Genomic DNA, 27314 nt, shown 5'->3' with positions numbered 1-27314 from the left:
ACTGAGGGCATGTGGCTACACTTACCTCCGTTAGCATTAATGGCATACAAAATCACATTTAGAAAAGGGCAGCAGATTCTTTGTGCTCTTCCTGAAACCTTTAAAACCATTTTTATTTCCAGTGCATATTGTATCAGCTAAGAAGTATCTTCTGTCAACACATTCTAATACACAAGCTCTTAAAACCAGGCAAAAATAGTTTTGTTTCATTAAACACTTAGAATATAACTCTACTTTAAAATTTTAATTAAAATAAACATTGTAGCAACCTGTTGTTCATACTGCTCAAATACACACTTGGATAAAAAGAAACTAAGTAGTTCCAAGTAAGTTTTGCATACTCCATTACCCAGGTTGAATGTTTATATTAAACCCTGCATGTATCACCATAATGCTCCTAGGAAAAATCCAGATTAATTTACCTGCGCATTATAGTATCGGACACTCTATTGCTTTTTGACATTTCTCTGAAAAATGTTAAACCTGTTCTTCCATGATTAAAGTACGTAACTGACTTTTCAGTGTGAAACCTCTGTGAAATCCCACCTTTCACACCCCAAGCTCAGATGTATGCACTAATTCCACCTAGTTCACAGCCATCAGACATCATGGCTCACCTGAACTATTAGAGCGACGGGGACACTGCCCTGTGATGCCAGATGGGCAGCAACAAGCTATAGCATCATCTTTCTTTTGGGTATTCAGTCAGGAGGTCAATAAAAAGAGATTCAGGTCTTTATCTGAACTACGCAGGGAAGGGCAGTCACAGCAAGAACAGTCCCTGAAGCCTCATCCAGGACCCAGGACTGAAATAAATTTATGTTCCACTGTCACCACCGCTTTTTCCCTCGTTCCATCGTGAAAATAAGCAAGTTTGCACTGTGACAGTGCTTTTATAGACTATGAAGCCCCGGGTGAAGCTGTATCCCTGCTTTTTATTTTATGGCAACCAAGAACCATTCACACTATAGACTACAGTAAAAATATTACCAAACACAAACTACCATTTTTGACAGTTTTGTTGGCTGTGCCACATGGCTTTTTCCTAGCCACACCCCCTCCGGCAAAATTTCCAATTGGGTGAAAGTTTCATCACTTCCAGAAACAATTCCAAGATAACCTTCTACTTGGGAGCTGTACCACTAACATTACTTCGATACTCGTTGGCACAGGGTGAGCATGCGCTCACGAGGATTTAGTTTATGATGTTTACCTTTTTCAAAAAGCAGACACTAAAGACAACTGTACTAAAATCTTTCACCTGATGACACCAAGTGGGCAAAATGATCAGCAACATCTGCATTAAGTCTGCCTCAGTGGACATGCTCAATCACTCTAGGTTTGAGGAGACTCTTTACATTCCACACTTATAAAAAGAGCATTGAAATGTTACAGCCTGACAGTTATACCGACATAATGCATCTAATTGGGAGTTTCAGCCTCAGATGCTGCTGTTCTCATTTAAGCACCTCCATTTTAAGTCCCCAAAATTCCCCCGAAACTCTTACTTTTATCAACCTCCATTGTAGACCAATCTTGGAACGAGTCATCTCACAAAAGCAGCCTTTTTTACTTACTAATGTCACTGAAGAATGCTGAGAAGTTGCAGAGTAGAAGTCTTTTTTCCCTTTCTCCACATCTGGCAATTAATGCTAGATTTGCACATTTGGACCATTATTTAGAACTGAGATGCAGAACACTGACTGGAACGCTATTGCTGCAGGAAGAGATCCTGCTATCTCTGTAGCAGACTTTAAAAAAGGCTGAGGCCAAAACAAGAAATAGCAAGTCTGGAAACAAGCTACAGAAATAATTGTGTTTGCTTTTCTTGCTGCAGAGGTATTTAAGGCCTAATCTCTCCAGTAATTACAGCAGCAGTATTAGTACCACTTGTTTAAACTGTTTAAAGCAAGTAAATTACCAAACAGCAGATAGCATGCTTACACAACTAAAACCCATTTACATTATCTGCAGTAACCGTACTGCAGTGCATATACAGCTACTTTATCATATTATAGCAAATTACGGGAGTGCTCAGGATGTTTATTAAAAATGTGTTGCATAATTGAAAGTCATTCCTTAATGCAGTAAAGTGACAAAAACAGACCCAGTTGTTTTAAGAGAGAATTTTAATATATGTGTAATCAAAACTGTGTAACTGTTACCATTTCTTAACATCTCAGTGCAGAAAAATATGTAGTCTTTACAAACACTAGTCCCCAAGCTCACATGCATCTTTTATTGGCTTCTTTCTTCTTCAGACATTTTCTGCATAAACACCTGTAATGCAACAGCATGGATAAGTTACCCATTCAACACTGAGTATTAACCCATTTGTTAATGCAACGGATATCATCAGAAAAACCTTTGCTCACCACCAGTCAATCTGCCGGTAATTCCAGCAATTTTTGGTTAGTTTCATCATATGATATCTTTAGGTAAATGAATACATTTCTAGCAGAAAGATATCCATATTTTAGTCTAACAAAGTATTTTTTTGCCTAAAAATTATACTTTTAGAGCTACAAATATATAGAAATAGAAATGTAGCCAATGAGAATGTTCTCAGCTACATAGTGTTTCTGAGACTGTAGCCAAAAACCATCACATTGAACTAACAGCACACCAAATATTTAACTCACCCAGAACAACCTCCTGCTCTTGCTGTCTGACCGCCTTCCACAGGATTTGTGAAGAACTGTAACATCAATTGGTATTTATTAGTAACAATTAGTACATGGCAGTCGAGACCTGCAAGCTGTACCTAAATACAGAGATACCAGGAATAAGCATCACAGGGCTTTAAGTTTTGAGGAAGAGAAGGAGGAAAGCAAATTGATTTAAGCTATAAAGTTTGAACCTACAAAATGTGCCTCTCAAGCTTTTGTCTGTCTCTAAGCCTCATTTATTCTCAACTTACATCCCACCTGGTATAAAGCTCTACACAGTCTGGTGAAATTCATCACTTACCTTCACATCAGGGCCGTCTCTGAAGAGCGACCCGCTCCCAGTCCTAATTGTGTGCCTTTTATTTGGGAAGACCAGGCTCTGCAGAGAAAGTGGTGGACATGAAGCTATGTTAGATATTACAAGAGCAGTCTTCACAGAAAGCAAGCATAAACAAAAATTGCCTGATTAGTTCTAGAAGACAAATTTCCAGACAACTCTAACTCTACACACGTGTAGCTGTATTTCAGACAAATAAGAAGGTTATCGTCAGTTCTCGCATCTGACGGCACTTCCTATTCAGGGTTATCATCATGAACAGCCAACAACTTTTGTATTTGTTTACTTAAAGCAGTAATTGTCTCATCTTGAATCAACTGTTGTACATTTTCCACTTTGTTTATAAAATACATTAGCTCTGTTAAGTTAATGGTACGTAAAACTAGATTTAATTGGGTTTTATTTATTTAACTTGCTTTAAGATGTATTCACAGGTTATTTTTGATTAACAGTCCTGTATTTAACTGCTTAGCATACAAGTAAAGGCCTAGAACTTTCTTAACAACTTTGTGCAGCTTAGTACAAAATAAACTTTAACTTACTCTTTACTTCAAGGCATCTTTCTGCTGTAGAAATAAAAGCAAAAGCAGCATTACTACAATATTCTTCTGCAGTAATTTTAGAATTTCAGAAAATCCTAAGGTAGGTTTATGCAGAAAAAAACTCCCCAAACCCACTTCACCACGAACAGTCTGCTTGTAATTCCATCTATACTTGTGCTTTTATCATGAATTACGAAAATCTTTATCAGATGGCATTTAGTAGTCAACAAACCGCTCTCAACTGTTTTTAGTCGGGAAACTTTGAAGCCTCCCTTATGCAGCTTCCCAGACTGCATTCGACATAAGGGCGTTTTTTAAATTGAAATTCCACACAACAGCAATTGTAACGTTCATCGCACAGTGTCTGGCACATCGAAGAAGCAAAAGACTGACCCGTTTGCTACAAATAGAGCCATAAAAATAGAAACAGAAGGCATACGAATGCCAAGCACTAACCACACACGCCTCATCTCCACAGCGCTTACAGGACTCTGCCCCAGCAGTACGTGACGCCGCGAGCAGCGAGGGACTAGCCTGAGAGCAGCCAGGAGGCTCCTGAGGAGGAGGAGGAAGGAACCGAGCGGGGCCAGGCTTCAGCCTCCCAAGCCTTTCACTCCAAGCTCCATGAGCTCGCCTAAGGCACGGCCACCCCGACTGCGGCTCAGGCAGCAATGCCTGCCGTTGCCTCACGCACACAGCAAGCTCCCAGGCCTCCCAACTCAACCGAGCCCCTTCTGACTTACCGGAGAGACGTTTCAGCAGCCCCAGCACAGTCCCGGCCCCGCTCGCCATGTCCCGGCGGCCGGGAGCGCCCGGTGCCGGAGTCCGCCGCCATAGCCGGCCTGTAGGGACAACGGGAGTCAGGCGCCACGTGCTCCGAGGCCACACCCCTCCCCTGCGCGCGGCACTTAGGCTTCACCAAAAGGCTCCCCCCATCGCTCTCTCGAGTGGTCGGGTCCAGCCCGAGTGGGCCTGGGGTGGGGGAAGCACAGCGGTCGCCACCATTGGCCACAGGCGGGGGGGCTCACCTCAGCCTCGCTCCCCAAGCTAGGCCTCCGCCTCCCCCCCGCCCGCCTTCTATTACACCCAACCAGCGCCGACCCCAGCCCCAGCCCCAGCCCCGCGTACACGACCTTACCGCTAGCGGGCACGCAGGACGAAAAGGCGGAAAGTGCCGCGGCTGCCGCTTATAAAGGCTTGGAACGTACCATCCCGCAGCTTGGAGGGGGGGGGGGGAGAGGGCGGGCCGTGCCACTGCTCTAGTAAGGCGGGTGTGGGCCGGGGCGTCCATTTCCTGCAGTGGGGCCCGAGAGGGAGCCGGCTCATCATTCTCTCAGCTTCGCTAGATCGGTAGGACCCCAACTTTAGGCATCCCTCGACTCGGTTGAAAGCAGGAAAGTGGTGGCATTAAGACTGGGCTGAAACAGGCTGCACCTCGAAGCAGGGACCCTCACCTTGCCCCCAGGAAGGCACAAGCCCCGCTCAGGGCAGCCGGGGGGCCATGCACAGGCCCTGCACCAAGAGGAGGAGCAGCACTGTCCTTTGTTATGTATGTTCAGGAAAACTGGTTACATCAGGAGATTTCAGACCGCTTTTATTTGGAATAGAACAGCTGTTTAAATAGAAGTGTCATTATTTTCACATTATAATGTAATCTTGAACTGAAAATAAGGGGTTTTTTGCTTTCCTTTTCCCTGTTAAACATATCAGCCATCATCTTAAAAAAAAAAAGAAAGCCCAAAGCCCTCACTTTAAATTCTCACCATCAGCACCACATGTTCAGAATCTGCCCGAGGACCACTGCAGGTACAAAGCCCATAGTCCCCACGACAATTTCTTTTGCATACTGTTAACAGTCCCATGAACAATCTACCAAAAAAATACTTTTTTACAACAGAAAAAAATTCCCCAAAGGAGGACTTAGCATGGTTCTATAACAAATCACATAAAATTCAGAACCGCTTTTTCCTCCGAGGCATAGATCCTCCAGCAAAAGCCAAAGTTGAACTTCTCCTTCTTGCAATTTTCAACACAAGTTCATTTTAGTAAAACACATAAGTTATTAGAACAGTAAGTTCTGCATCAAATTCCTTGAAGATGATAATTCTGGGAGTTCAGTGAAAGATCAAGAACACATTAGCTAAGAGCAAAACAGCTGATCACAAAGAGAAGGGGACTTACAACAAAATTATGCATTGTCTCTCAAGGTCAAATTGCTTTTTCACCAACACGGTTAATGTAAATCTTTCACTAAAGATTCAGTGCTCATTTGTAATTATCAAAACCCAGCAGATCATGTTCAGGTAACTAAGGAAGATCAAAGCTAGAATTCCTGACACCAGCAACACTTTTCAAGGCTTCTCTGTACATCGTCAAAAAGCAAAACCAGGCAAACACTCAATTACAAAAAAACCAACCCTCTCAGTAGGTCTCTTCAACAGTAAACCTCTATTTTTCTTGCAGCTAAGCTGCCATGGTCTCATTAACACACATAACCATCCCCCCAAACCAAAAACACAACAGACCCGACTAACATGGAGGCATTTGTAAGGTGTATTTATGGCTACCTGTAAGACTGGTGTTAATGGCTCCTCTTCCTCGAATGCAAGCCTTTGCCTACCTCGCTCTTCTTGATTTCACATAGCCATTAGTTCAGATCTTTTGTATCAGTTGAAGAGATTCTCTACTCCCATTCTGCCCTTCATACCAGTTAGTCTGTCCTTCACCAGGCTCAAGTTATTCATATTTACATGGAAACACAGTGGTTATCAGCAACGTTAACAGTAGAGCACCACCAGTTGCTGAGCTTAAAAACATGCAATGGTTCACAACAATGCAGAAGCCTGTCTTCGTAGACCAGGTGCAGGATTCATATCTACCATGTCCTTTCAGGAAAAGGAAAGGTCATAATGGATTCAAAGCAGTAATACAACACAAAGGTTTACTGGCAAAAAGACACTGGTTAAATAAATTTTATCAGGATTTTGAGAAATGGGGATGCTATGGGTATGATTCCATTTGGAAGCTTTGGAAGGGATATTAATGAAAGCACATGTTAAAATTATTACAGTGATCAGACATTGCAGTCATTTACTCTCAACAACACTTTTATGAGACATATTTATATATTCAATAATTAAATATAAAATCAAGGATGAGTGTCACAAAACAAGGAAATAATAAGGCTTGAAGCCCAGTCAACCCCCAGATTACCCTTCTAGTCACTGTACCTTTCATTTTACCTTTAATTTTACATGTTGCTATTCTTACACATAATAAAGCAGTAGGAAAAGTTAGTTGCAGATTCCTTGCTTTTGTGAGGCCTTAAACCTACTTCAACTTAGTACAAAAATAGGGGAAAAAAGATAAAACATTTGTTTGTTAAAAAGCAGAAAAGGGAAGAGATATTCATAGACATTTTGGACTGACAGAATGTAGGAAGTAAGGACAACGCAAACAAAATTTCAGACAATCAAAATGAAGCAATGTTTTTGCTACCTGTTCTGTTTATCAGAATGTGATGTGCTAGCATTATTCTTTATTTGGAATTACTGGCAATCGAAATAAATGCCATAGGCAACAAGAAAAAATTGCAGTTGCACACTGATCAAACCTTTTTCCTACCTACAGAGGGTACGCGGGTAAAAAAGCTGAACGTAACAAGTCAACCATGTGCACATCCACACTGTGTAGTCTACAGTAAGAACATTTAAAAATATTGACATGAGACAGTGATCCTATAGTTTTCCTTTTCTCTTTCAGTTATATATATATATATATATATATATATATATATATATAGTTAAACACCACATAGGAAAACACCACTATAGCTTTCACCGTGTCCCACAGGGAAAATTCTCACAAATATAAAAAAAAAAAGTATGTTTTTAAATTGTTAATTTCTTCAAAACATAATACAGATGAAATGAAAGAAATAATTTCTCATCATGCAACAAAAAAAATTAAACCCTTGGAAATTTACACAATTCTCAAACATCCAACTTTGCAGCCTTGAACATCTCAATCCCTACTACGGCAGAACATAGTATCACCAAAATAAATGAGCAGAATTCCTTGAGAGCAGTGATGCTACTTGGATACTATGTGAAATTTCACTGTACTGAAACGTTTAACTTAAATTTACATTCAGTATTTTGGAGGAAGGGAACATGATAGTCCCTTCATGCTTTATCCTTGCTGGCTGCCTACCCAGGAAGCATTATTGTTATTACTTCAAGAGGAAAGGAAAGGTGCTGGTAAGAGCCAGAAGGGCAAGGCAATAATGTTGATTATGAAATGCCCTGTTCTTTGGATGAACTGTGTAAAATATTTTGTTAAAAGGCTCCATGTTAAAAATATCAAGAACAAAAAAATTCTTTTTAAAAATACAGAGCATTTCTGCCTCTTCTTTTAAGTTCGAAGCTTGGGGAAAAGTGTTTTGCTAGAATTAACTACAGGTTTGCTGTAATAAACACATATGACAATGCCCTACATAACACAGGGCCAACCACAGACTCCAGACAAACGTGATTGCTTTAGGTTTCAAGTGGTATGTGCACCTCTTTTTGTATAAAAGGAACAGAGACACTTCTGGAACCTTCACTGCAGAGTCTTTGCCAGTGTCCAGCTTTTGGGCAAAGGAAATCTTGCCACACTGCAGAGTCACAATCTTGAGGATCAGAATGTAAAAACAATCATGATTCAGTGTCTGATCCAGAACTGCTTTCTCGGCTGATTTCAATTTGTAGAGATGGCAAATTATCCAATCGACTCTTTTTTTGCCGAGACTGTTCTTTTTCCTTAATGAGAGCACCCCAAACCCTCTGGAGCTCTGAATCATCTTCCTCAGGAGATGCTACAGAGTTTTCAGGTTTATCTGAAGTCTTTTCTTGTGTCTTCGGAGCAGACCCTAATCGGGTCCATAAATTACCTAATCAGATGAAAAACAAACATTAAAAAAAAAAAAAAAGAGACAGAACCAAGAGGAATTCTGGAGGAAGTCTGAGGAACCTAGTCTTAAATCCACTGCATCTCTTTGAACTCCTCATACTCCTCTCACCTTAATGTTTGGCACGGAACTTACTATGCTTTGAAGTGGTAGTTGAAATTAAAATACAGGAGGCTCAGTGCAGTCTTGTTCACTGTTTCCTATTTGCAGAGAATGCTACACACAGGTCTGAAGTGCCATTGCATTCATTACACTTGTTTTCATGCCCTGACTTGATTGACTTGAGTTTTAAAGTAGTCCTCTACTTTTCAGCATAGATATATAAAAATATTGCTCATAAAAATACCCAGCTCAACCTACCCACATGTATTTAGATTTCAAAGCTCTCAACAAACATTTGTGAATTAATCTTTAATTTCACTCAACTGAACATCCTTCATGATATTCCGCTGAAATCTCTTGTACGCTAAAATCAAAGGAATTGCAGTATTACGTTTTCTCAATAGAACTAACCTGATTTCTTCTCTCTGGTATCAGAGTAGAGGCCTTTTACATCTTGTTTGGGGATTCCTAACCGGCTGTGTACATCTGATATTGGTTCTCGCCGAGGAGCAGAGGTACTACTCGGAGGTTTAATTTCTGGAGAATGTGGTCTTTTTCCCAGTCTTTGCCGCACATCTAGGGATATTTTCAGTGATTAAAATGACAAAAATCACGCTGCATTTATTCTAGTTCTGCCAGCTAATTTTACACTCATTCACAATTTGTACAACTTGAAACTAGACAGATTCTCTGTTTTTATCTTTTCTGTAGTCATTTTATTTAAGTCTTTCATACTCAGATTTCAGTCCTGGCAATGTCTGCAATACAATTTATCCAGATTTAATTTTTCTTTTTTTTTTTTTGGCAATAACTTTGACACTTGATGTTTTCAGGTTGTGCTCTGTGCGGAAGATCGAAAAAGTAAGGTATTCCATGGCTTGCTGCATTTCTGCTTTAGCAGCACAGCCTGTCTGTATCCAGCATGAGGTACAATCATATGAAAATTGGTATGCCTTCAATAATTCTTTTCAGAAAATAGATACCTTGCTCTAGAATTCTAATACTGCTTGATATTTTGCAGAATAAAATGAAACCAGGACATAAGAATCCTAAACATATTGATACTTAATCCACGATGCAAATCTTACATTCTGAAGTTTTTCTGGTTTAGGTAGATATTCATAGTCTTAAAGAAGGTTCAAACAAAAACATAAAAGCAAAGGAAGTTAGAAGATTTATGTGCCAACTTGTCAGAGCTCCAAAATGTGCAGGAGGGGTAAAATACACTAACATAACTTCTACATTACATTGATACAAGGGATTATCTTTCACTTATCAGTCAGATAATCCCCTGGATACTATGTAGCTGGAATTACACATATCTGAGTCAAAAAAGCAACAGTCAATTAAGCCCAAAAATGACCCCTGCCAAATGACAAATACATCTATATTCATGTAATACATGTTCTTTCACATAAGTAGCTAGTGTTTCATGTTTCATTTTGTACGTAAACTCCCCATATGCTATGCTTCTCAGAGTCATACAGAATCTCTGCTTCAAGGAGTGAGCAAATGAAAAAGGACAAAGTGCAGGGAAATAGAAACAGGCAAGTAAGCTGCGTAAAAGAAATGTTACTCTCACTCAAACGTACTTCATTGTTTCCCAAAGCAATCCCAAACCAGCCTCTTAGTGCAGAAACTGCTGCTGAACAGAATTCCCTCAGATTTGTTAGCTGCAGTGGAGCACTGATGTGAAATTAATATATCCATTTTAATGAAACAGTTGTGATTCTGCACAATAAAAGAGTTTAGAATTACCTGACTTTACAGTGCTGTTTGGCTGACGTGGCCCAGTATTATTCTGACGTTTTTCTTCTAACAGTAGTCTTACATCTGCAACTTTCTCCGATGATCCTTTACTACCAATCCGGTTTTTGATGTTACTGGTTGCTATGCTATCTGCTCGCATGGAATTCCTAAAATAAAAAATAATAGATTTAACATCCCTTAAATGAAATCTAATATAGTTCTTCAGTCTTCTTTTATGTAAAATTACATCACAGTAGTATCAGGATTTCCCTACTGAGAAAGAGCTAAAAACATTACTTAGAAGAGCACGTGTTCCAGTCAGAATGCTAAGTCTAGCAATAATGACATTTATACCCCAGTATCCATTTCAAAGCAAGTATCGAGTTTGCCTCCTTAAGCTGTGCCTCTGGGTCAAAATTCAGAGCAGATAACCTCAAAACTGTTAAAAAGACTTGACATTATAACAAAGTATAACATGTGTCCCTTCAGTAGTATGATTAAAGTTATTTTAATAATTTACAGTAGATTTTGGTTAATATGCCCATAATGAATGTAAATTCCTTTTTGTCATCAACACTTAAAGGTTTTTATTCTTTCTGAGAAAAAAGGAAGGGTTAAAGGGAAAAAAGAAAAAGGAGTTATTTCTCCCTGGCCTAACTATGAAATGCAAGAAGTTAATTGTGCTTGCTTCCATACGTTTCTATTGATTCCACTTTGAGCTTCATTATTACCAATAAACAAGGTACTCTGCAAAGGAAGCTGTATTTTTAAAATGTTAATTGTAATTAAAAGCCTGTATCGGTGTTTTCTGTATTTTGTACTTTTTAAAATATCTACTACAAAATTATGTTAAAAATTGAAAAGGTAGCTTCAACAGTTTGTCTTTAAACTTTGGCAGCTCTGTCACTACTTAAAATTTAGAATGCCTTTTCACTGATACCCTTAAAGAATAAGAAACTTTTACCTAATATTTTTCAGTTGTGATTCCACCTCATCTGCATACATTGTCATTTTCATGCTCTTTTTGGGAGAGGGTGTTGATATCATTTTCAGTTCAAGATCATAGTCCATTTCATCAGAATCAGATGCACTAGCACTCGATCGTCTTGCTGCACTGCGGTCTCGGGACTGTTTGAAAGCTTGTAGCTCATCACGGTACTCTACCACAACTCTGTCATCTTCATCCATATCCTGATCTTCTTCCTCCTCCTCTTCCTCCTCAATAGGCTCCTCAGGAACATTTACTAAGCCTGCAGCAAAACAAATTGTTTCTGATAAACTGAAGTTCATTGTTCATACAAGGTACCTTAAAATCAAGGCAAAAAAAAAAAAAGATCACTAACTAATGATCTGCTACAAATGAGTCTTTGTAGTTCTCTAAGGCTAAAGGGAGAGAATATTTTGCAAAACATTCCAAGTGAAATCTACCCTACAGATTAGCCTAAGTGGAAGAAAATTGCCACAGGAAAAAGAGAAGTCCATGGTGTTCACCATCTCAGAAGCCTGCTCAAGCATAAAGCTGGACTGAATATATAAAATACAACTGCCTCTCGTAGTAGGTGCAGTTCATACTTCCTGAACTAAGCATAACAATTCCTATGATCCTGCAGGGCTTAATGTGACAACTGCTGGCTCTGCAATAGCCCTTTCAAGTTCTGTAAGCAGTAATGCCAAAAAAAGGTATGTATCATACTTACACTGATTTAAATATAAATCAACAACTTAAGATTTAGTCAGCAGCAGCATGCAAGCATCTTTTCAGAAAGCAGAACATTATCAACATGCAATATCTTCCATGAGATTTGATACATCCATGGCTGTATTTTTAACAGGCCACTCATATGAAACTTTGACACTGTATTTGTCTCACATCAATGACTTTTAAACCAAATATTTTTCTATAGCACACCCCCTACCTTACAGAGTAGGTGAAGATATTCAAGCCTAATTAATAGAATTTTCTAATCTTTATTGCTCTACATCTACAGCTTGTGTTTCCATAAAACGGAAGAACTGACATAGCAAGGATAATAAATTGCCAAGAAGTTTAAAGAAGTTATCTCTTCTTTTTGCCCGTGATTGTATAGCCCCCATGTCCTAAATTTGTAAACGAAAAATACTACATAAAAAGTAGCAGCTATTTTGGTAAGCCAATGAGCAGTGTGAAATTTATGCTTCAGTTGTTCCCCGCAAACTCTTCAAATGTGATTCAGTTATAGCTTTTTTTTTTAAAAAAAAAAAAAAGTGCACTTCACTTGCAAGCACTGCAGGGGATTACATGAGGCATTGTTTAAGGTCCCTTCCAGCCCTCCGTTCCCCAGTTGTGTATTTACAGGGTCGACATGCTGGCATCAATTACCTGAATGACGATGTTTATAAGGAGGAGTCAAGCCAACATCATCCCCAATAAGCGTTCTTTTCTTTATCACATCCCGATGGATTCGACGTGAGTGGTATCTTCGTTTCCTGAAACACCATAAAAAGAATGACATTCCTGTCACAGAAAAGGCATCGTGAATGAGCCATATTCAGTCCTGGAGTAAGCGTATGTAATTATAACTCACTTTAATTGTAGGCATACATCTACATCACAGATCTGTTTTGAATATAAACATTCTTTATTTTCATGAGAAAATACTCCCCTTGCAAATCACAGTCACATTGCAAACACATTATTTACACATAAGAAGCATCTACATAAAGTGAATAGAAAGAAAAACCACAAATTAAAACTGGTTTAGACTATCTTGTCCAATTACCCACAACATTCCAATTACTCTATCCAATACTCACCAAGAATTGCTAAGAATCCCTTTCATGCCTCCGTAATTCGGATTGCCGTATTTCATGTAATACTGGCTTCGCCTTGCAGCTCCCAGCTCTTTTTTGTCATCTGAAAAAAACCCCATAAATTAAAGGAATATTTCCCTCCTAGAATATACCTTACAACACTAGCATAAAAGTAAATAACCATCCAGTCAACAACACAGAGAGTGAAAGTAAGACTGAATATGCCTTACAGATCAGCATTACTTCAATCTCCTTTGTGAAGGATACAATTTTGCTGACACTGCTGAAATTTCTCCTACCACCACAGTTTTATTTGTGTCTAGAAACTTAATTCTAAGGAGACTGAGTTTCTACATATCAGCTTAACAGAGCATTACATCCCACTTAACTGCTGGAGGCTATACTTACCTTATACATGACCTTTCTTTTCTTTATGGATGTGTCACTTGCCACATGGCCCAGAAATTATACAGATTTTCATTTTACTCATAAATATCACTTAATAGCTCACCTGTACTTCGCAATAATTTCCACTAATATCTCATAAGCATCTCAGATTATTTTCATACTTATAGAAAACATGAAATTTACCTCTGTGGAGAAGAGCATCATAAACCCTCTTCTACAGTGTTGGGAAGAATGCCCTGAGCCCAAGATAAAATTTTTATGTATGATAATTTTCATACAACTTGAACTGGATTTAATTCACACGTTAAATGTGAATTTATTGCAAGATTTTAATACCTAATGATTAGCAAAAAACCTAACAATTTTGCAAATAAAAATTACATACTTCAAGTCATTAGTCAGCAAATAAAACTACTACAAGCGATTAATTCATTATGTTTGTTAAGTTGTTCATTTACCTTTCGTAGCAAATCTCATGAATAGCTTGTTTCCTTTAGCCAGTTTATTGGCAGGGCGAAGATCATTACGCAGGAGAGAATCCTCTTCTACCTGGGAGAGGGCATCCAACTTTGGGGGGCAAAAAAGGTATTTTGGACATATAAAATTACTGTTGAACGAAAATGGATTGCTTACAGCGAAGCAATCAACTGATTATTAAGAAAGTTACTTTTCAATTTATGTTCAAATGAACTCTGCATTTTTTTCTTGACAAATGAATGTGAATTTTTAATTTGCCCTACAGATTTAAAATATTTCCTTCTCTTCCTTCATAACATTATCTCAGATTATTAAACCAAATAATTTTCAAATGACACTATACTACTGACTGAAATGCAGAAAATAAATAGCACAACCTGGACACTGACAAACAACTATTTGATTTTTTTTTTGCTTGTTTCATATCTAAATGGTTTTACTAACAGGTTCTCATGCCCTCACAGAATGACTAAAAAGCTTTTTATGTTTTCACTTATATCTGCTTTATAGAAACTAAAATTCAGACTTCCACGATGTACGAGTGTTCACTGAGCCATTCCTGAAGAAAATACTAATCACACCTATTATATATTCAGCCAGTGAAGATTAAGTTACTTACAAAACATCAATGCATATGCTGATTCCCACACATATCTATGGAAAGCCTAAATCCTATTTGTCTCTTTAAGCACTGCCTTCACTGCTGAAAGGCTGTTGCCTTCCATTATCATTCTTTCATTGCCTTCTCTCAGCAGAAAAGAACAGCAGGTCTAGCTCTTAACATGGTGGATACCCTAGCACTCTTCAAAATCTACTTTCCCAAACCACTCTTACATAGTTCTTCTCACCACACAGCATATCTGCACTTCCTGTCATTTCTGCATCTAATTTACTTTGATAATTAAATTGTGAATTGCAAATATATATGGTTCAAGCTTTACTGCTATGAAGACTTTATACCAGTCAGAGCAAAACTTCCATAACAGTGTTTGCACTTTCCTTCTGTACTGACCTCAACATCACTTGGATTGTCATCCTCAACCTCGCCTTCTTCTGTCTCATCATCAGAACTTTCCTCCTGTTTTTCTAAGAAGGAAAATAATTGGGAAAAAAAAAAACAAAACTCCATTTTAGTGTGTCAGTCACATTTGATTATTATTACCTACGTTCTCTGAAGTCAAACTGAAGGTGTTATCCTTTCTTCTCTGCAGCCTAGAATAACCAAAACAGTAAATATCTACAGAAATTTGAAGCATGCGCTAGCGCAGAATAACATCAACTAGACAACCTCTGTGCAGATAACTGCCTGTGGCCGCACACATGGATTATTAATTCCTTGGAAGCAAATGAAATTGCACTGCATTTCAGGGTATGACAGAGATCAGCAAGGCCAAGACTGTAAAAGGCATATAGAAGCCTATTTCCTTCAGTCTCCCTGTAAAATGCAGCAAGTACCTACAAATACCCAATACTAGCAGTGTAAAACAGATTCAAAAGCTTAGAATTTTCTGAGAGAGCGCAGAAGAAAAAAAAAAACAGTGACAATTTCAAAGTGAAATAACTAACAGAAGAGCGCACACTTCCAGAAAATTGAGAGATGCTTGCATGCTTGCATAGATTTTTCAGGGTTCTTTTTATCTCAGAGTAGAGAAAATTGATATTAGAGGGTTTGGGTTTTTTTTTTCCAAACAGTCCTCACAAAAAAAAAAAAAAAAAGCAATGAATATGGACAGTTATCAATATGTACCAATATAATTTGCAAATATCTCACAGTATTTCATGGACGTAACACCAAAAAAAAAAAAACACCAAACCCTCTTTTATACTTCAGAGTCCCTTATCTTAATCTCATCCAACAATAGACTTGAAAACTTAAAATAGAGAGCAGTAGCTGTCCAAAAGGTCCTGAAACCCAAGTTCAAAAAAAAAGGGGGGGGGGGGGGAGAGAAAGAGTAAAGACAATTAACCAAACGGAAACCAAAGAGAACATTTAGGTAAAAAAATGAGCCAAATTAAAATCTGGATAATTAAGTTCCATCAGGGACAGCATTCAAGCACTTTTTCCCCCCCCAAATGATAACCTCCTCAGAGTAAAGACTAGTCTCTTGCTTCCCTAAATAGCCCTCAAATTCCTATCTAAAAAAGGAATGCAACCAAACCAGATTACTCCAGTGTATCTGTATGCATCTCACACCTTTAAGATGTAACTGAACAGTTTGTACTTTATCTGATATCCCACTTTTCCAGATCAACAAGAGTAATTTACATGACGGTTTTTATTTTGAGATGTGGTGTAATGATGATGTAATATGTAATTTGTAGCCAACCAGATTACATACATAATTTATGCTCCATTTAAACAAGACAGTGACTAATTTCTCACAAACTTCGTAACAAGTGTTACTTGAAGCATTATCAACATTTGCCCAAAAATTAAAGTCACATGGATGGTTGAGGAGCCACTGCATTGTGGAGAAAAGCAACAAGAAGAAAAGGGGATGAGTTAGAAGGATCCACAAGTTTAACAAAGCCCTAAACCCCAAACTTTCTAGAAAGACTTTTGGTAGCACTGCAAATATCTAATAGAGAGGTTGGATATTTGCATTTTGTTCATATAGCGTGTTTAAGCAAGATCTGTGGAAGAGTTAATAAATACAACATCTCTCTTTGCTTTGTACTGTGTGGTACAGTACTTTGAATCACAACAATTTATCACACCAGCCTAACAGCAAAACAGTCCTAAGGTAGCAAAAGCCTTATTTTTAATTTACACCCATGAAAGTAAAATAAATTTATAATTAAGGCATTAAGATACCAGATTTATCACAACATTAAGATGTGCTTTCACTACTTTTCTCTTTTATAACTGACCTTTCAGTGTGCTTCTTTCTTGAAAGTATAATGGCAAAATTTAGAGATCATACACGGTGGTAAAGTGATACAATGTCACATCACTGAGAGGATATACTTAAAGGATGGTGGTGTATCATGAAAGGAATCAACTGTGGTATTTCAAAAGTAGGGTATTTTCTTACACTTGCTTTTTCCACGCTTTCCATCCTTTTACTGCCTTTGTATGGACATCACACAGACTTATTTCTGTGCAACATGTACCACAATAAATATCATATCTGAATATGACCCTGCATCTAACATGTTCAGTATCAACTAAATTACTGCTTTTGGTCTAGCTCCAACCCACCTTTTAAGAAGCAGCTTCTTCAAAAGGTTTCCAAGATGAAAGCCTTTTTTAAAGTGGCAGAATACATTTACCTGAAACTATATGATAGAAGCTCCTTCAGTAATTTAGATTACGCAGTACCCAAGCACAAGCTTACAGTTTCATTGATTCAACTAGATGATGTCTATATATGCATATTTCAATCTACCTTTCTTGTTTTTTTCAGCTGTCTTCTCTTCATTGTTTTCTCTGCTTTTTGTTTTCTCCTGATCAGGCAAGGAACTCATATTTATTAGAGCCCGTGTTGCTGTTACTTCATCAAGCCAGACCACATTACCTATCACATATATAAACACAGACAAAAACAAAATGCAGTTTGTATAATCAAGCAGTCACATACACTGTGATTTCCCCCTGCCTTACTGGAGGGAAATGACTAACAAAAGCTCAGAAACACTTTGATATAGGGATATGACAAAAAAGTAATCAGATATACTTCTTGCAGGGAAAGGCATATTCTTTAATGCACCTGATAAGCTGGAGGACACACAACTTTCATCATACTACCAAAAAAACACACACAACAACTGATCAAAACCAAAATCAGTGAAATGTACAACCACATATATTGGTTCCTGAGCATTCCTGAGAACACTTCCTGAGCACAGAAAATTAGGATACTGAATCAGGGTTAGTGTATTTCATGAACGTGTAAGCACACAAATGGAATTAAGGAGGTGAGGTGGGGAGAAGAAAGATGACTTGATTTTTCTTCCCCTTTGGCAATTTAACAGAACCTTGGACCTTACTGCAGAATTCTGTTAGTCTTTTCCAAAAAGCAGGAAAATAGGGAAAAATAGGAGAGACTGCTCAGGCACTTTGCACAGATTATAGTGTGCACAGGTTAACAATATGATTCAATACATGCCTCAAGTATCAGCAGATGGTACTAAAATATAAATTACTATGCCAATTGAAAGCATTTCACAGGTGTTGAAATTGAGCACGCTAAAACTGCTTAGAAACAGGTTTTGAACATGTTTCTGCACAGATGCATTCAGTGCAAATACAGCAACAAATGTCATTTATTGTTAAGCAGAGTGCACTCAGATCTCAAGAAAACTATACAGCGTCCCAAAATAAAAGATTCTCTCTTAAATTACTTGAACAGACAAGATTTACAAGGTGAAGAACACCCAGGTATTAACTTCAATGCCTGGCTAATAACTTTTCATTTATGTATGCCTACCTGCTCTTCACATCTCCAAATTTTCAAAGCCTTTATCATTTTATGTTCATCAGTTTGAAACACAGAACACTGTCTAAATTCACCTTTGCACTAAAACACCTTGAGATGTAATTCAGTTGGGAACATTAAAATTTTTCCCATGCTGTGATACATATCTATACTGAAAAGACAATGCTTTTTCTTAGTATTTTCACCAAGTGTAGTTGGCGTGGTAAGTCAGATGCAGCATGAAAATTCATCACTAAAAAGATGGGGTTTAACTATAACTCAGTAAAGTACCATTATGAATCTAAAGCCTGCATTTTTGCACTGCAAGTTCACTCTGGTTCCACACTAAATTGATGCATGTAACATTTAAGAAAAGGGATAATCAGAAGAAGGATAATTAGAAATGCAGCCTCAGATACAGAGTTAAGCTGTGCACTTGCTAGCTCATGTATCACCACAGGTTCATCTAGCGGCTCTTTACTGCAATTGTCCACTCAGGGCTCACTGCATTTCAAATTTTTTGTCAGCTTGTGGCAGTTTATCAAGCTGTCATACACAGTGACTTCAAGGTTACCAACAATTTGTAGTATACCGTATCTTTTGTCTTGCACTGGCACATAATTCCTTCAGGGTCATTCCAGGGAACCACGCTACTAATTCTCAGGTCTTAGCCATGCTTGTCAATAAACCACTTCCAGCAGTCCCAAGACAATTGGAAAACCCACACCAGCTCCTACTTCTTATGATTTCAGTTACAGGTTTTCTAGCCACATGACAACCTCAGAGCCTTCCAGTTCCATGATGCAGCACCCAACTGTAGCAAACAGCTCTTGTACAGTCTTTAGTATGACTGAAGAAAGCATGACTGTCAACAACCTTTTATCTTTCTGGCAACCTCACTGCATACTTACCCCCCGAAACAGCCTTTGCAATGTGAATTTACATTCCTTTTCCAATCTATGTAAATCACATTCAGCTGCTACCTTCTTCCACCCACTAATTTCTCCTTGAGAATGCACTAAATAAATATGGCAACAAGTCTGCTCCTTTGCAGCACAAAACCATACCAACTTGCCTAACTGCACACAGATCAATAATCTTATCTCAGAACATCATCTTTTCCAACACGGACGAGCAGGTATACTATTTATGTCAAGATGTAAGCAGCACAAAATTTTAGACCTTTTTTTTGTCCACTTAGAGACCAGCAAGTTATTCTATACTACCTCTTTCCAATAATAAATACTCAAACAGATAGTGGGTTTGATTTTCACCATATGCTATTAATTCTTTCCTTCTAAATCTCTTTTGACTAAGGTAAATGAAAGGGAAACTGAGACAGACAAAGATCACTGACTTTGAAAGCCACTAAGATACCTGAAGTACAGCTATGACCAATATTAAAAAAAAAAGAGTACGAATTACAGACAGAAGACTCCATTTTACTTACATGATGTATCATCCAACCACTCAATATGAGCAGGAGGATACTCTTTGAAATAGGCAAAGATGTCCTGCGTACTCATCTCATCCACCCCACAAATGTAAATTGTGTCCAGTCTCACTTTAGGAATTGCTATAAAGAGGAAGAGATACAAAACTGGTACTAACTTCTATAGAGCAAACTTTTATATTAGTAACATATGGGTTTATAAAGCAAAGATTTTAAATAATCTAAAGGCAAGCTAATTAAAGCAACATATGATGTACACCATTCTGAAACACTGTAACTTGACTTATTAATCCACAATGCAAAACTTTAAAAAATTCAGAATTAAAAAGAGGTAACATTACAAGTGCTGGTAAATGCAGGCACTGCATAGCAGTCAAACTGCCTTAATTTTTTTTTTTAAATGCTGTCAAAGTACAGCCATTTAGTACTAAAGAGACAGAATGCTAATGAGGCCTGCGACCAGGACATGTGCACAAAGCACTTCCACTTGTATCATCTGGTGGAGAGCTGTTATAGGCCACGGCTTAGTGGGTCCAAGCTGCCAGTTGGAAAAAACAGCCTTGAGAACTAACCGGATGCCAAAAGCACCAATCTGTTGTGCACACATCTCCCGGTTGATCTGCTTATATTCCAACATGCCCAGCTTGCCATCTAAGAGCACATGCGCAATCAGTCCAGCTTCCCTGAGCATACAGCACAGAATCTGATCTCACCCTGCATGGGACACAGAGTCCTTCACTCATATAAAAACAGCTCTCAAGGTCTGACCTGTTCAAAGAACTTAAAGATTTGTAAAGCAGCAGTGATCCAGAAGATGAATCTTGGTCATGTAGCACTAGGTGCCGTTACCAAGTAGTAAAGTACACAAAAATGTCATCTTTTCAGGGTTGGTAAAACTGTCAGGTAGTTTAAGAAGTAATGAAATTAAAACAAAAAGGTGAAAAAAACCCAAAGTAATTTCTTTTGGCAATGATCTGGAAAAAACTCTGGGGATGCAGGAAATATTATAGGATAAATCAAGTAAAGGAACTGTGAGGAAGTAAACAAAGGGATCTTTTCTTCTTGACTGTTGGATAAACTCGTACCTTTCTTCATCATGTCCCGATCCAGTGCCACATTCCTTTGGGCGAGATTCACTTCAGCTCGAAAATGAAAGCGTTTTGCTCTTTGTTCCTTTTTCTCAATTGCTTCCTGCAAAATGCAAAACAATGCAGTCAAAACAGGAATCACAGCAGCATTCCCAACAAGATGCACTGACAAGATATTTAAAATAAAATCTACCAGACAGCAACAGTCTATATTAATGATTCTATTAATTCTGAAGAGACCTGCAAGTTTCAGAATGTAGAAATAATTCTGTGATGCAACAGCTTTAATGCAGTGTTGTGGTTTAAGCTGGCAGGCAGCTAAACACCACACAGTTGTTTGCTCACCCCCACCACCCGGGATGGGTGGGTGGGGGGAGGTAAAATTCATGGGTTGAGACAAAGACGATTTAATAGGACAGAAAAGGAAGGGAAAATAACAATAACAATAGAATACACAAAGTAAGTGATACACAATGCAATTGCTCACCACTCACCAACCGATGTCCAGCCAGTTCCCGAGCAGTGGCGCCTGGCCAGCTTTCCCCCTAGTTTCTATGCCGAGTACGAGTATGACATCATATGGTATGGAATATCCCTTTGGTCAGTTTGAGTCAGCTGTCCTGGCTGTGTCCCCTCCCTGCTTCTGGTGCACCCCCTGCCTCCTCGCTGGCAGGGCAGTATAAGAAGTTGAAAAGCCCTGGACTTAATGTAAACACTGCTTAGCCACAACTATATTCTCATCCTAAATCCAAAATACAGCACCATAGCAGCTGCTAGGCAGAGAATTAACTCTATCCCAGCCAAAACTGGGACATGTAGGACCTGCAACATAATGGGAATCAGGATGCATGGAAAACACGCTACCTTGGACAATGCTCAGACTCCATGATGGAACAGTAACATTATCTTTTCCTTCCTAACAAACGTACAGAGGCTGTGCTCAAAAAAAACTCTCTTAAAACAAGCATTTCCACCACATGGAAAATTCATCTTTTAAGATTATAGAAATTTTTCCCTGTTTTTTTTAAATATATACAAAAATGTAAACTTGTCTCTCTGAGCGTGAATTTACCAACAGTAGCTGAAGTGCTGATTACAGAGACTAGCAATTCAAGCTGCCTTTAAGTAGCTCATGAGCAACAGCGTATGTGGATCTTCTGCAATTTTTGCAACTGACTGAGAAGCAGCTTATTGTACAGAATTTATTAAAAAGCATTATAGATTTTTGGACCTAATTTGGAAACACAAACTGTGATTAAGCAAAACCTGCCACCAATGATATCCAAATAGACACGGGCTTTTTACTAGTTTTTAAAGATTGCCAAACATCTTTGACCACATTTCTTAAAAGTTTTTCAGAGTTGCATCATTAAAGAACATAACAAAAGATGACAGATTACCCCTGGCTAGGGGAACTTCAAATTCTTTATCCAATTACAATACACACAAGCTAGATACTGAAGTGAAAAAGCTCATTTTTCAGCTCAGTCTTCATCTGAAATCCTTTTTGTACTCTTTGATAAGCACAATCTTCTGAGATTCAGTAATACAAAATGGGAATTCATGTCATTTGTCACGACACTGTTGTGGTAGGGATTCGCATTTGTTAGAACATTGTATTGGGTTTGCGTGGCAAGGTTTTGGCAGCGGGGCGGTTGCAGGGGTGGCTTTTGTGACAAGTTGCTAGAAGCTTCCCCTATGTCTGACAGAGCCAGCGCCAGCTGACTCCAAGATGGACCTGCCACTGGCCAAGGCCAAGCCCACCAGCAAGGGTGGCAGCACCTCTGTGATAACATATTTAAGAAGAGGGGAAAAAAAAGGCAGGCAGCCTTTGCAGCTCGAGAGAGGAGTGAGACTATGTGAAAAACAACTCTGCAGACACCCAGGTCAGTGAAGGAAGAGGGGGAAGAGGTGCTCCAGGCACTGGAGCAGAGATTCCCCTGCAGCCTGTGATGAAGAACATGGGGAGGCCAGCTGTCCCCCTGCAGGCCATGGAGCTCCATACTGGAGCAGATCTCCACCTGCAGCCTGGGGAGGGCCCCATGCCAGAGCAGGGGGATGCCCAAAAGAGGCTGTGACCCTGTGTGAAACCTGCGCTGGGGCAGGCTCCTGGCAGGACCTGTGGACCCGTGGAGAGAGGAGCCCACGTTGGAGGTGTGCTGGCAGGACTTGTGACCCCGTGGGGCACCCACGCTGGAGCAGTCTGTTCCTGAAGGACTGCACCCCATGGAAGGGACCCAGGCTGGAGCAGCTCATGAAGAATTGCAGCCTGTGGGAAGGACTCACGTTGAAGAAGTTTGTGGAGAACTGTCTCCCGTGGGAGGGACCCCACGCTGGAGCTGGGGAAGAATGTGAGTCCTCCCTCTGAGGAGGGAGGAGCGGCAGAGACAACGCAACTGACCGCAATCCCCATTCCCCATCCCCCCGCGTCGCTCAGGGAGAGGAGGTAGAGAAAATCGGGAGCGAAGTTGAGCCTGGGAAGAAGAGAGGGATGGGGGGAAGGTGTTTTAAGGTTTGGTCTTGGTTCTCATTATCCTACTCTGATTTTGATTGGCATTAAATTAATTTCCCCAAGACGAGTCTGTTTTGCCTGTGACAGTAATTGATCTCTCCCTGACCTTATCTTGACCCACAAGCTTCTCATTATTTTTTTTCTCCCAGTCCAGCTGAGGAGGGGGAGCAACAGAGCAGCTTTGGTGGGCACATGGCGTCCAGCCAAGGTCAACCCACCACAGACATGTAAAATTGTATCAGTCCTGTAAAGTGTATGACTAAATGCTTTTCCTCCACTACCAAATACTAGATATAGTGATCAATTGTACAATATGAAACAACAGACAATTTGGTATTAAATGTACAGAGATGAGCTGTAGGATTTAATTTCTGAAGTTCCACAGAATTATGTAACTTTAAGTTATTTAAATGCAACAGCTGTTCACATTCTTCAAACTATGTCTTAAATAATTAAACAATAACATGCCCTTGGAAGATGCAAGGCAATAAAACCAGATTTTCCTGCCAAGCACTTTTCTTCCTTCTGTCACTCACCTAAGAGAAAAAACTCAGCTGACTTGTCTCAGAGGGCTTTGTTTTGCAATATCAAGTGGTACCAAGGCAATTTCAATAGAAACATTTTCAGGTTTTGGCACACAAACTTTTGTAACTTAAAAATGCTAATTCTCACAGTTTACAAGAGAGATCAGGTCCCGATACAGGCCACAACCAACAAAAGGAAAATTCCATAGTTGTTGAAAAATGCCAGCTCTCTGAACATGAGGCTAAGCTTCTGTGCATTTACAGAAGCTTACTTTTGTAAGTACTTCTTACTACCTTTACAGTAGCAATAATTAAAATATGTTGAAGAACAATGGCACAGAAATTACCTTGGAGGTTACATCTATTCCAGTAATGAAACTTCCAGCTTTGTTTTCGTATCTCCTACTAGTGTCCTGAAACAAAGCACAATGGTGGTGAAATCTCACTGAACACTGAAAGCAACATACTTGCTATGCTGAAAAAAAAATCAGGCCATTTCTACCAGAAATACACCCTCTTTTCCTTGATCCTTACTCCAGGCTACATCCCTTGATGGACAAGTACACAAGCAATAACTCTCACTGATGTCAGTGAAGGTAAAAGCATATGAACAGGACCAAACTTCCCATACTATAAGGATTCTTTCTTCGGCAAAATTTAGTTTTCATGTCTGCCACTGCCATGGTTTTTACTTACTTTCTCAGCGATACAGAGGAAGTCATCAAATACCTTTCCTAACTAAAATTTCCACAATTTTGGTTTTGGGTATAATTCCCTTGTAAAACATTAATAGATTTAACAGTTATATTTGACTCCTGAAGTATCAATTTGCAGCTTCTACTCTCAAAAGCCTCAAGCCGTATCCACAATTAAACAAGTAACTTTTACCTCCATTCCTATCAATATTTCAAACCCAACTTCCAAATACCAACAAGATGAAGCATTAACTGTTCTGATACAACCCTACTGTTAAAGAGTAAAAATGGAGAACGATGTGAAAAAAAATTACAAGTTTCATTTCCATCAACCAGGACTGCTGGATTCACAAGACCACACACACCCTGGACCAATGACACAATTCTGTCCCTTCCATGGTTTGCATATGTCAAAATGGCACTCCTTCATTCTGGCACCCTCATGACCATCACCTGGCAAAAGTTTGGAGCTGGAAGAACACATCCTGCTTTCTCTAGGAATAAATGTGTTGTTCACACTTGTGCTGCAACAATTATTTTGGCTAAAGGACTTTTTCTGGAAAGTAGGCCAGTCTCAGTTTAGAAATACCAAAGTACACACAGTCTTAGTAACAGTGTCAAAGTTTCTCTAAAGCTGGCAAATTTTTAAAGCTATTAAAAAGAAAAGTAAAATAAGCGTTATTTTTTAAGTTAAAGACTCCCACTGCCTAAGATTGACTCATGGAGCACAAGGAAGTACAGTAGGGTGCTGTCTCTTAGGCCACGTATTTGGTAGAAGCTCAAGCATGTTGGTAAATCAGCTAATTAGAGATTAGTTTCTGAAGTAATTTCCACACAAGTTTTGAGAGCAAAAGACTACTTAGGAGGTTAGAAAAATTGTGACCCATTTTTATGTATTAAACCTGATCCTAATAAAATTTGTACAGAAACAATTCGCAAACGTGAAAAGGGGGTAGAAAAAAAATAGAAAGGAAACCTTCAAAACCCAGTCATCAGAGCCCACATTCCAACTCAGTTCTCCCACGATCACCTCCCTGCTCCCTACTCTAGATATTCCCTCTGTTCCCTCCTTTTTCATAGAAAAAAAAAACCAAACACAGCCTCCTCTACAGACCACCACTACACCCCGAATCCTCTTCTCCACCACCTCCTTTATTCCCTTCGTCCCCAAGTACATCCTGGCCGCTTCCTCTTAAGACTTTTCCCCAAACACCACACGCCACCCCTTTTCCAACGAATGTACCCCCAAATACCCTTAGAGATCCCCGCAGACCCCCACCCAGCCACCCTCAATCCCTCCTACGTACCCTGCCCCCCCTTGCAGCTGGTCCCTCCTTCGTCCCTCTCTGCCCGTGACTCCGCCGCATGTCCCTTACCGGAATGAGCTCCCGGAGCGAGCGCCGCACAGGGATGGTCTGCAGCTCGCCGTCTTCCACTTCCATAGGCTCAGGCTCCGGGCCGCGGGGCTCCGCCGTTGTCGCCGCTGCCTCCGCCTTCACCGAAATCCGCAGGCCCCGCACGGCCGCCATCGCTCCGCCAGGCCCGCCCTCCGCCCGGCCAGCGAGACAGCACCGCGGCGGCACAGAGCGCCGCCACCCAGAACCACCACCGAGCCGTTCGGACGGATAGAGCGCCACACGGAGTTAGTGCCGGTTGAGGGCCAATACGCTCAGGCGCACAGCACGGCCATAGAGACACGGGGAGAGCGCGGAGACGCCGCCGGTCCTCCAGGGCTACGGAGAGCGTGAGGGCCGCACCGCCATTTTCCCCAGGCACCCCTAGCCCCGCCGCGAGGCTTGGGGCCGCGTCACCGGGGCAAAATACACGCTGTGCGTAGAAATACAGAACTGGAGGGAGGTGGGGGGGTTGTAAGGTCAGGACCTTGTTATAGCAGGCTCTGCTTTCTACAATGACTGTTACAACAGTGATCTGAACTCTTAAAATGTTCAGAGTTTTCCCTCCCTTCCATACTATAGGAAGATCCCTCCGGAATTTTACTTCTCTGACAAAATAAAGCTAATTTTCAGCTTAAAGTTCTCTGCACTGAGTCTGTATTGTGTTATTCTTGCGCTCAGTTACTCTCTTTGTCAAGATTTCCCACTCAAGATGTTTAGGCTGTTTGGAGAGAGAAGCCCAACCACCTCTTGGCCTGAATAAGCGATACTGGTTCTGTCTGTCCCCATGAGACAAGTTCTTCATTCCCTTAATTTGGTAATCAGCTCTGTCCTCCTCGCACACAAAGGACTAGAACCGTGTTCTAGCCAAGGGTTTGCTCCAGCCTTGGCATCAGTATTCCCCCACCAGTGGTGTAACACCACAACTTGACAGGCTCCACAGCTGCATCTCATTGTCACCGTGAATTATCATCCCCCTTTCAGTCACACCCAGGCAATTTCATTAAGAGTTCCTAACATTTCTCCGGCTTCAGGAACTTTCCACCCTGCTCAGACTGCTCCATTCTTCAGTTCTGCATCTTTTCAAACCAAAACCCCCCAGCCCGTCACCTGTGATACATCACTTTCCCTCCGAATTGACAATATTTCCCAGAAAAACTCAATAGCAAATTTTGACTTAATCAGAAAGAAACTTTGCAGCTGCC

At 39.9% G+C, this 27314-nt stretch overlaps 1 protein-coding gene across 1 annotated transcript; it reads right to left on the bottom strand.

The window, feature by feature from the left end:
• Positions 1-7905: 7905 nt before the first annotated feature.
• On the bottom strand, positions 7906-26259 carry NCBP3 (nuclear cap binding subunit 3). The gene is made up of 13 exons (XM_082008459.1): positions 26092-26259; positions 24368-24433; positions 20982-21087; positions 19894-20019; positions 17415-17543; positions 15038-15111; positions 14007-14115; positions 13144-13243; positions 12710-12816; positions 11315-11600; positions 10360-10517; positions 9013-9177; positions 7906-8481 (listed from the first exon to the last, which is right to left on the bottom strand). The coding sequence occupies exons 1-13, from the start codon at positions 26242-26244 to the stop codon at positions 8246-8248; spliced, it is 1815 nt and encodes a 604-aa protein (XP_081864585.1). The 5' UTR covers positions 26245-26259; the 3' UTR covers positions 7906-8245.
• Between the last annotated feature and the right edge of the window lie 1055 nt (positions 26260-27314).

The sequence above is a fragment of the Phaethon aethereus genome, assembly GCF_964289735.1.
Source record: "Phaethon aethereus genome assembly, chromosome: 19".
Classification (NCBI taxonomy): domain Eukaryota; kingdom Metazoa; phylum Chordata; class Aves; order Phaethontiformes; family Phaethontidae; genus Phaethon; species Phaethon aethereus.
The sequence above is the reverse complement of the archived record's forward strand: the minus strand, read 5'-3'. Positions and strand labels throughout refer to the sequence as shown.